The 11,652-nt window shown below is 34.3% G+C and overlaps 2 protein-coding genes across 2 annotated transcripts; one reads left to right on the plus strand and one right to left on the minus strand.

Annotated features, from left to right (window-relative positions):
* Positions 1-862: 862 nt before the first annotated feature.
* LOC140882227 (malate dehydrogenase [NADP], chloroplastic) lies at positions 863-5,224 on the plus strand. The gene is made up of 14 exons (XM_073288084.1): positions 863-1,142; positions 1,286-1,379; positions 2,082-2,168; positions 2,322-2,406; positions 2,624-2,805; positions 2,921-2,991; positions 3,077-3,167; positions 3,408-3,482; positions 3,569-3,670; positions 3,757-3,879; positions 4,284-4,352; positions 4,449-4,517; positions 4,614-4,667; positions 4,878-5,224. Exons 1-14 carry the CDS (start codon positions 976-978, stop codon positions 4,929-4,931), a joined length of 1,323 nt encoding a protein of 440 aa, XP_073144185.1. The 5' UTR covers positions 863-975; the 3' UTR covers positions 4,932-5,224.
* A 1,119-nt stretch (positions 5,225-6,343) lies between these two features.
* Positions 6,344-10,036, minus strand: LOC140879752 (NAC domain-containing protein 53-like). Its single transcript, XM_073283625.1, has 5 exons — positions 9,641-10,036; positions 8,480-8,757; positions 8,020-8,208; positions 7,045-7,657; positions 6,344-6,936 (listed from the first exon to the last, which is right to left on the minus strand). The coding sequence occupies exons 1-5, from the start codon at positions 9,825-9,827 to the stop codon at positions 6,527-6,529; spliced, it is 1,677 nt and encodes a 558-aa protein (XP_073139726.1). The 5' UTR covers positions 9,828-10,036; the 3' UTR covers positions 6,344-6,526.
* Positions 10,037-11,652: the final 1,616 nt, after the last annotated feature.

Genomic DNA, 11,652 nt, shown 5'->3' on the forward strand with positions numbered 1-11,652 from the left:
TTTTTGCATTCAAGTCGACAAATTTTTGTGATGGCCTCTCAATTTTTTATCCAGGGTGAATGGTAAAATAATATTTAATATCAATTTGTAATTCAACAAACAAATAATATTTATCGAACCACATACTGTAGCCCCATATCTCTCTCGCAAACATACAAATTGGGTATCAATTTCGCCAAAAGGAAATTTGTCCAAATGTTGTAGTGTGGTGCTTGATAGATGATAAGTAAGATAGCAATCTAATTTCACGTGAATCTGGTCTCCCCTTGTTTCTTTGCATACAAACACATAATCATATATTATAAAAATTTATATTTTAGACAACCGATATTTTTTGTTAACACAATGAAGTAAGGATTTTCTATCTAAACTACATGCATTATATATTTGCTTATATGTCAAATGTCTTTCTTTTTTCTTTTTTTTTTTTGTTTTCCAAGTAATAAAATGGTTAATAATTTAATTTTTCATTTTCATTTTCATTGTTTCTTCCAAAAAAAAAAACATCCAGGTGTATTTTCAAATAAAATCACAATTTTCATCAAGTTAATTTATTAACTATTTTAAACCTCACGAAAATTCTCGGAGCAATATCTCACGCGTCAATTTTATGAAATGAATATGTTATCTGTGATAAATTGATTTTAAAAAAATATTAATTTTTATATCAAAAATATTATTTTTTAACACAAATTAAAAAACGAGCATTGCTATTTTTTATAACAAAAACATTATTTTCTCGGACAAATATGGATCGAGTTTGCTTTGAAAAATGTTGAAGAGGTTAAAGAAAAATATGAGAAATGATATATATTGACAAGTGTCATCACCTTAGCCTTATAACTTCCATTTCCCTCATCTTTCTACTGTTTCTTCGACTTCACACACTTGTATAGATATATATATATCCGCTTGCATAGCAGCAGCCAGTGGACTGAAACTCCGCCATCTTCAATCTCTGCTGCCACAGTTTCAATGGCGGCGGTGGCAGAGTTGAACCCATCTTTATCATGCAAAAGACCCGCCCTTTATACTTCTCTGAAGGGTTCGTACGCGTTAAGCCGCCATTACAATCGTCCTGTTTTCCTCAGGCCAGACCCGGCATCCCGCGGTTCCAAGATTTACTGTTCCGTAACTTCCAAGTAAGTTGCGGGGTTCTTTTCTCTTCTTTTTTTTTTCGTTCGTTTATTTTGAAGAAAGTTACTGTAGTTTTCTTGGTTGGATTGTTGGTGCCTTGGGTGATTGGTTATTATTATTGATTTGTTTTTTATGATGGGTTTTGTAGTGAAATTCAAGCACCTGTGGCTGTGAATATCGATGACCCGAAAAAGAAAGCCGAATGTTATGGTGTCTTTTGTCTCACTTATGATCTCAAAGCTGTGAGTATTTTATATTGGATTTCGTTTCGCAAAAAGATTTATTTTTTATTGGAAATTTATAAATGAGAGTTGGAAATTTTCTTCCGAGAGTGGATTGGCCTTGAATGAGACTGTAAACAAACCGATTGAGCTCGTTCGCAAACTTTTAGATAAATATTTGATTCAAATTCAAAGTTATCAAATTCGAGTCGAATTCGCAAATGTACATTTAGAGCTCCTAGACCTTCATTCTCGAACCTTTAGATAAACATTTGATTCAACATTTCGAGTCGAAGTCGAGCTAAAAAAAATTAAGTTTTTTAGCTTTGGATCGAGCTTGAACTCGAATATACTTAGTTTGAGCCAAATTCGAGCCTGGAATTTTTAGTAACATGGCTCGATTGTGATTCATCATCTCCTGAAAGCATACACTCTCACATTATGCATAATATTCATCTTTGATTTCAAATTCACAGTAGGGAATAAAATGGGGTTAGTGAGTCTTGGTCAAACTTTTATCAACCTTCGTGTGTTTTGTGAGAAAATGTCCTCAAATCCATCGCATGGCATCATGGATCCATTCATATTATTATGCTTCCTCTGCCTTTATGCACCATTAAATGTGTTTTTGAGTGGTGAACCAACTAAAAGTGATTTTTGTTATGTCCCAAAAAGGATGAGAAAAAACCTCTTCATTTAAATTTTTTGTTTATCTGTTCACAGGAAGAGGAAACTCAATCTTGGAAGAAACTGATAAAAGTTGCTGTCTCTGGTGCAGCGGGGATGATATCCAATCATCTTCTTTTCAGAGTAAGAGGTTTCTTCTCCATTATCATTCATAAGTGGCTGCATGTCGAATTGCGATTTGAATTGAGGGCCAAATTGTGCATGGTTTCCCATATGAGAGCCAATTCTAGTTTTAAGTTCAAGAAAATAAGTTCTTTTTTTGTACTGGTGTATCAGCTTGCTTCTGGCGAGGTTTTTGGGCCAAATCAACCAATTGCATTAAAACTATTGGGATCCCAGCGGTCTATCCAAGCTCTTGAAGGTATGAGTGTTCCTATTCCGATTACATTTATGGCTTCATTGATACCAAAAAGTGCAGTATCTGATATTAACATTCGGCTCTTCTGAAAAGCTTGGTTGCAGATTTTATTGATCTTAATAAATCAGAGTGGCTCCTCTCCTTTTTAAATTTATGATATATTTGATTCTCTTAAGCTTTGGCTGTACTTGAAAAGTTTGAACTCTACTTGGCATTTCAGGAGTTGCAATGGAACTAGAGGACTCTTTGTTTCCTTTGCTGAGGGAAGTGAGCATCGGCATTGATCCATATGAGGTGTTCCAAGATGCAGGGTGGGCACTTTTGATTGGAGCGAAGCCTCGTGGCCCTGGAATGGAACGAGCCGGCTTACTAGACATAAATGGGCAGATTTTTGCTGAACAGGTGCCGTTTTCTTGAAATAACATACAGTTATGGAAGATTAATTTCACTGTATTTTCTTGAAGTGACTTCCTGAATTTTATGCCAAGCAACATTATATTCTGACATTTTGTTGCAGGGAAAAGCCCTTAATGCTGTCGCATCTCGTAATGTAAAAGTGATCGTTGTGGGCAACCCTTGTAATACTAAGTAATTTTATATTTCTCTTGTGCTCGTTTCATTCTTCATTTTATTTGATTTTTTTACTAATTTTATTGCTATTTTCTTTTTAAAGTGCGTTGATTTGTTTGAAGAATGCACCAAATATTCCTGCAAAAAATTTCCACGCCCTGACTAGATTAGATGAAAATCGAGCAAAATGTCAGGTACGCGAAAGCTATCAACATATTAAATATATTTTTCGAGAAAATATGATAGGACTAACAATAATATAAATCATATTTCTTTTGTCCAAACCAGGACCTCTTGTCTTGGTGCTTTTGTTTCATGTAATATTGCTTGGATGCATTTTTTAGCTTCGCCTTTTTTTACGCTTTGAATTGTTACATATGAGAATAATTGTAGTACTTGTCAAAATATGACATTCTTTGTTATGGCTTATACAGCTCGCCTTGAAGGCGGGAGTTTTTTACGACAAAGTTTCTAATGTTACCATATGGGGAAACCACTCAACAACGCAGGTCGTTCATCAGATTTTATGTTGAGCTCCTTATGTTTTAAGGTTTTGTCCTTTGTTATCTGAAAATTATTCTTTACATTGAATCAGGTTCCCGACTTTTTAAATGCTAAAATAGATGGTTTACCTGTGAAAGAGGTTATTAGAGATACAAAGTGGTTGGAAGAAGAATTCACTGAGAAGGTCCAAAAGGTTAGATGTATGAGCTTAGGTTTATATTAAAGTACAAAATGCATACGAACACAGCAATAAGAGCTGATTTGAAATGGATTTTTCAGAGAGGTGGTGTACTCATTCAGAAATGGGGAAGGTCCTCCGCTGCATCCACTGCCGTTTCAATTTTAGATGCAATAAGATCTCTCGTTACTCCTACACCTGAAGGGGATTGGTTCTCATCTGGAGTAAGTTGTCGGATTCTTGTTTTCTTTGGCGTCTATGAGATCGTATTTCTGTGTTGATAAAAGTAATCCATAACTAACAAACTGATGAACTCGTAACTTCTTCAGACCACATCCAGACTCCAGTGTGGATATTATTATTTGCTTCGAAACAAGCTTCTATATTGTATATCTTGCATATTACACAAGCAATATCTAAGAGAGAGAGGGAGTGCATTTTAAGTTTAACTTTACACGAAAATTTTTATTGTTTTCGGTTGAGAGGGCGAGTGCTCTCTGGTTCCATTTTAGCTTATAACTAGACTTTGAATGTATCGTTGCTTCATTATTAGATACATATCGCAATATTATATTGAACTTCATTCTGGTTGGACTTTGATATTGTGTATCCTATGGCAACAATTTAGGTGTATACGACTGGAAATCCCTATGGCATAGCAGAGGATATTGTTTTCAGTATGCCATGCAGATCAAAAGTAAGTTTTTTGCTGAAGTTTTATCTTCCATATCGTTTTCGCTAACATGATTTTCTTGAAGTTTTGCTTCATTTAATCCAATTCGAACGTTCTCAGGGAGATGGCGATTATGAACTAGTTAAAGATGTAGTATTTGATGACTACCTTTGGAGCAGAATCAAAAAGGTATTTATGAATGCATGTACATTTTCTCCCGACACCCTTGTCATACAACAAAATTAGGCCTCTTCCATATACAACGGGTTTTTTTGTTATTTGCAGACAGAAGCTGAACTTCTTGCTGAGAAGAAATGTGTAGCCCATCTCACCGGAGAGGTAACTGTCACGGAATTTAATTATTTCGTTCAACTTTTCAATTTTTTTTTTGTTGTTATTCTGTCGATAAGAATCATGAGATTCTCACCAATATTTTTTTATAAAAAGCTCGGTTCTTGCGTGTAGATTGGCGCGCCACCAAGTTTTTAGTTCTTGGCTGGGTTGCATCAGGGAGAACGTTCTGATATTTTGGTACTGTCTTTTTTTCAGGGTGTTGCTGTGTGTGATCTTCCCGGAGATACGATGCTTCCTGGAGAAATGTAGAAACCGAAGCACGGCTCGTTGCATATGCGGATAGATAACCCACTGTCCCATGCTTCCTACAGTGAGTAGAAAAAAAGATGATGTAGATACGTATTTCTTCAATAATTGGGGTAATTTGGATCCCATTCAACAAGTTTTGAACTCATTTCCGCTGCTGATGTTTTTATGCCTCAAGCTTTAGATACGCAGCACTTCCTCTACTCTTATGTATCATTCGACTTTGTACTGTGGGCTTCTGTTGTTTGTAATGTATAATTTGCTTGAGATATATATAAAATATGTGATTTCTATTTTGTCACACTTATTATCGGATAACATGGTTTTCCTGATGGAGATAGAAAGCCCGCAAGCCTCCCTCCATTGTTAAGTTACAAACTAATGACTACATCCATATTAGTATATCAAATTTTTTTTTTAAAAAACAAACATTTATACACAAAATTTTCATTTTTCAAAATATCATTATTCATTAAATCTATTCTAAACATCGGAAGTGCCGACCACACTGAAAAAGTGTTGGTTGCCTAGTTCAGGGGTTAGACTATGCTACATCGGGAGTGTTTTTCTCCTTAATTTAATATCATTAGATCACGTAGGACCCTTATATTTTTATGAAAATTGATATGTGTGTTGATGATCCTCAATGGTTGTTATTTGACCACATCATGGAGGGAAAAGTACTCCAGGTGTAGCATAGAGGTTCAGCGACTTCAGCCTTAATGCGGAGAGAATTTTTTTCTTTTTTTCCTTTTTTTGGCTTTTAAATTTAAAATCCGATAAATTGACGAATAGTTTTATTCACTCTTTCGTGAAAATCTTTTCAATGCTATCTTCAAGAGAAAAAGAAGAAAACTGTGGAGAATAATAAGTAGAAAATTAAAGAAAAAGAGATAAAGTGAATTTGTGGTATATAATTATTTATGAATTTTTGAACTCATATTAAATTTATGTTCCGGACTAATGTTTCGCGAATTTAAAACATTGGATATAATAAATAATTCTGACAATATAATTAAAGTAATCATCGATATTCAAAATATACCTCTAATATTATCCATAAAGAAAATTTAAACCCATGAAATAAACTTGCATATTTCCAACACAAACTGACACAATTACTAATTTTTTATTTATGGTATTACAAAGTTACAAACATTAAACCTGGCTTATGGGTATTACAGTGATCATAAATCTAATGTCTCATATTTGCCACATTAATAATATATAATTAATTACGCCCATGTATAAAAATATGAATTATTGAATTCAAGATTTGTGTATTACCTTTAGACATAAGATCTAATTAACTTTTAGTCGGCATCATTTAATAAAGGGAAACTAACAAGTCAAAATAAAGAATCATATGATTGATTACATGTTAAAAGCTAGAATATCTCCTGCTGACAGTAAAATCAATGAAATTCCAAGAGTATTATTTCACGGAATTTTCTGCAGTTGTATAGCAGACAAGCGGACTGCTCGAAGTCTAAAATCCCTACATGTCCTACCAGCTATTTTCAATACAGACCCAAAATAAAAGAAACGTGCAGAACTTGTAAGTTCGTAATTAAATAAAGTAGAACACTCTTGAGACTTCAATTGGCACATATACGCACCCCGAGTTTAATGCTCATGGAGAGAACTGCGACACACAGAAAGATGATATATAACCAGTCCCTGGCGATGGCTGAGACAGTCTTCCCTGGATGTATGCTTACGCGCGATTCCAAGTTGGCGGAACCATCTTCACCACGTGAAAACCCAAATGAAAGTGTAATGTTCAGGTTGTCGTGCTTTCGAGAAGGTGGGACAGTTCCATTGTTGCCTACAGTCAAATTCCTTAGCTGAATCATGCCAGCAGTGAAATGCACAGAAGTGGAAGATTGGGGCAAGGAATTGAAATGCATGGTCGCATTCTTTAGAGGGAATTCTTCGGCAAATGCTGGTGGTGCATGGATGTTGCCCAGCATTTGACTCGCCTGTTTGATGAATGGATACTTGAAATCTACAGGGACATGAGGTAAACCAGTGTTAGATTAGGCAAAACAAAAATTTTACACAATTTTAGGGCTCTAGGGAATTACAAAGCAGATGTAGGTCTCCTTTTAAGTACCTGATTGATATTTTGCTGACTCTTGATGTGATGGAGATGCAGAATAATTAATACCATTGTCAACAATCTGTCCACTTGGTATAATATCTTGCTTTGTTCCTTCATTTGGCTCCTGGCATGAAAGAGCACCCTCACTTTCAAGTATTGCTGAAGGATCAGGTGCGAAGCTCTGAGAATAGTTCTCACTGGCATCAAAGTATGTTAGGTACTCCTCAAACATGTCAAAAGTAGAAGCATCTGCTTCAACGGGATTGGAGAGATCATTAGCTTCAATGAAACCTTCATCTCCAAACGGAAGATAATCAGTAGAATCCAGAAATGGTTCGTCAAGTAAGTAATCCACGTCCTCAGAATTCCCAGATTTGCTGGATTCACCAATGTATTCATGCTTGACCAAATTTCTGGTCATATCGTAAGGAGCAGGCAACACATATAAGTTTGCATCATCCAACTGCTCTGGTCCATAGCATGGTTGGTCAGCCCAATCCAGGAGCTTTTGGGTGTTTTTGGTGTCACCGACTGATTCTGGTGTTTCACCACCATGACTGCCATCAGCAGATTGGAAGTTCAACTGAGGATGACTAGTATCTGATGAAACATCTGATCCAAGAATCTGGTAAACAGAAATATTAGCAAATAATTTTTGTGCAACGGACATTATCATGAGGGAACATCTCCAAAGTCAATATTAATTCATTTATCTATGTATCTTAAAGGGGGTGCAAAATGCCATCCCGGAAATATTCACTATAAATTGAGGAAAAATCCACTGATGTTTATCATTTTATTATTCAAATCCTGAGAAACCTTGTGAATCCCTAGCATCATTAAAATAGGAAAAGCGGTAGTTCTCCTTTACAAAGATACATATTACAGAAAGATAGCAAAACATTGTGGCTCGCATGATTCCCACCCTAATAGGCATAATTAACCGGTTTTACTCAGAGAAAACACGATCATGGCACAAGCACAAACCTGCTCAAGGTGATCCCCGTCCAGATATGCATCATCACCAAAGTCCTCTTCCTCTAAAGCCTCCACCTTGGGAACTGATTCCAAATCATCATTCTCCCATTCCTCCTCCAAAAACGGTGCCCCATACTGTTCACCATTCTTGGGCCCTGAACCGCTTTTCTGAAAGACTCGGCATAGCACAAATGCATCCTTTAAACAAGAAAGCGAACAGGTCAATAAATTGTAATCATTATTAAAAAAATGCAAAAAGAATTTTTCCTCCCAAATTTCTATTAATAATTCTGCTTGCTACAGCACAAGCATACCCATAAATCAGTTTTCAATTATTTTTTTCCCAAGACCAGCACCAAGTTACAGTTCTTTTAAGGTTTCAGGTAAATTTAACATACAGATTCAATCAAACAAAGAAACTGTTCTGGGGAAGAACAAATATGTTTAAAACAAACTCAAGCTATCCTACCTGAGATATTCCAGCTCCCTCCAGTGCTAGGTCAGTAAGCCTATACTCATGCATAACCCAGTTGCTCCTCTGACCCTTTGGAGCACGGCCATTATGATAAACGAGAGTTTTCTTCATGCCCACGATCTGTTTCCTATGGTAAACTTCCCTGTCCTTTCCAGTTGTTTTCCAATACCCTTTTTCAGTGGCTCTGTTTGTCCTTGCTCCATTGCCATATTTCCTATCCAGCATACTGAAGAAATACCACTCCAGATCTCTAGTTTTCAGCCTTGACATACCTAAAAAACAGGCCCATAGCTACAGTCAAGTTCATCTCAAACTTTGATATTATGGTAGGAAAAAAATCCATATTGGCCATTGATGTAAAAATGCTCAGCATTTAATCGTGAATAACCATAACAAGGAGTTGTAATGGCAGAGCATCCCATTTTCATAAACTAAATCCAGTGACTTCAGTCATAATATCCATATATATCTGCTAATACAACCTTACCAGCAGGGTACATATTAAAATAAGAAAAGTCCATTATATTTCTAGATGATAATAGCAGTTAAAACATAAAATTACAACGCAACTCGAAGGATATAAACACAAATCATGAATAAATTCAGAATAGCTAAGTCCAACATTTACTCACTGGGAGCTGAGAGTTCCTCCATTCTCAAAAGTAATAATTTTTTAGTCCCTGAGGTGAAAAGATATGACCTTATACGGAAAATAATTTACAGCGTTGAATAACATTTTATGCAACTTCACGGCAAAGCATGCTTAAACGTGGACACAAAACAAAACCTAGTGAAATAAACCCACATATTTTTCTATAAAACTATGGAATACCTGTAAATCTAAATAAAAAAATTTCCATCCTATGACAATTCGAAGTCAAATATTAGAAAACAAATAGTGATGAGGAACAATTCATGCTGCTTGATAATAACAAACCCGAATAACTCATTAAACTGCGTTAAATTCTAAAAATCGGTGGTCAACTAATCCACAAAAAACCCTTACTTCACCGGATCGACACAACAAATAAAGAAATGTTCATAATCAAACAAGTTCCTTCACTCCAGAAAAAAACATGTATAATATATATATAACATAAAAAGCATAAACATCGCAAATAATAAAACAAACAACGGGTTTCAAAAGGGCAGTACTTGGAAGATCCCAAGGCTCGGTCTTGTAGATATCGATCTCAGCAATCGCATCCGTTTGAAATGTTTTCCCGCAGACTTTCCGCCTCAAATAATAGCGTACCAATTCCTCATCCGTCGGATGGAATCGGAAGCCCGGCGCCAGCATATTCGTAGACTGGGATGACTTTTTCTTGCCCGACGATTCCATTTTCACACATAAAAATAAAATTAATTGATTCGGTGAACAAAAAAAATAAATTTTGAATTCAGAAATCGGAGAGCTCGGGATCAACGGAGTTCCAAGAAGACAGCTGCCATTTCCGAAGAGTGGAGACGCAGATTTGGGTGCAATAAATATATATATGGTACATGAACGGGAAGGGCGGCGCTTCCTTCACGCGGCTGTCACTCTTTTCTGGTCACGGTCGTAGCTCTTGTGTGTTGCAATATTATGGTTTATGACTTTGTAAAATATATAAGAAAATAATTTTGAGATATTTGTTATTATTATTATTATTATTATTATTATTATTATTATTATTATACTATCTAATTAATTAATTTTTAATTAATTGATGAAAATTGATTTAAAATTATCATTAAATCTTTAATTTAATTTTTAATAAAATCAAAATTATTAAGTAAATTAACCATTTTAGATAGTTTCATCGTTTTAGTCATTAGATATTTTATTATCTGCTTAAATTAAACTCATTTTGTGCTTTTTATTTTTTTTATTTACGAAAACGTCACTCACTTTTTAAAATTGATTGATATATCTAATAAAACGTTATATTAATGTATTTGTTAAACTTTACAATTTATATTTATTTTTTCGTTAAAAAAATCGGATTGTAAGAGCACGCAATACATGTAGTGGAATAATAGTATCAATGATAGATTTTATTTATTTATTTATTTTATTAGAATGGGGAAGAAGTGAGTCTTCATCATTTGATGTTTTTTTTATGAAGATAATATGATGTTTTTTTCTCGAACAATATTACTTATATAGATTTCTTTTCTTCTTTTTTTTTTTTTTTGAAGAAATTACTTATTAAAATGTTAATCTGACCTTTTGAGTATTGTTGATGTTTTGGGAGATAAAGTCTAGGCTACTCCACCTAATACACATCACATATTTACTATTTATTATTATTATATATTATATTAATCATTAACAATCATAAAATGCATATCGAATAATAATTAATTAATTAATTAATATTTTTATGAGATGTTAGACTGGAAAAATATTATATATACATTTTTTTTAAATAAAAAACAAAATAAAACAGGAGAAATTTTCCTTGCATGTGCGATACTGTTTTGTGGTGACGGAAGTGCCTTCGTCAGCACCAATTTGAACCATACTAGAAAGGATAAACACCGAATAAAGTTTTATTTTAATTTATTATTATTAGGTTGAGGAAGATTCTAGATACCCATTATATTTTTTATTATTTACCTTTGGTTTATGGGGCTGAAGAAGCTTCTGGATACTGAATTTTCTAAATAATTTTAAAATTTCTTGTTGTTTGGATACTAGTTTAGTAGATTTTTAACTTTTAATGACAGCATTTTGCATCGTGACGATGTTATCTACCTATTAGTTGTAGGATTCACGTGAATAATAATCATATGTTATTTTAATTTTTACCTACTTGCATTAAACTTGTTATAAAATTAGTGTTGAAATTTAACTCTTAATAATAAGTAGATATAGAATTTTAATGGTGCATCTATTATTTTATTGGGTAAAATGATATATACAACTACGCCGGACATCCTCAGACAATTACAACTATTCATACGCAAGCCTCAAAGGCAAGTCATCGAAAATAATTACGACCAATAACCGAATAACTAACAAACTAATATAGACAAAAACTCATGAGTCGAATACATATACCGTAGAACTAAAATCTTGATACGACGGACCATGTCATCAACATCTGGATCTTCATCATCAAAATAAGCTCGATTACGGGCACTCCAAACTCCAAAATCTTGATGCTCGATTAATGGTGCAT

Source organism: Henckelia pumila, chromosome 2, assembly GCF_033568475.1.
Source record: "Henckelia pumila isolate YLH828 chromosome 2, ASM3356847v2, whole genome shotgun sequence".
Classification (NCBI taxonomy): Eukaryota; Viridiplantae; Streptophyta; class Magnoliopsida; order Lamiales; family Gesneriaceae; genus Henckelia; species Henckelia pumila.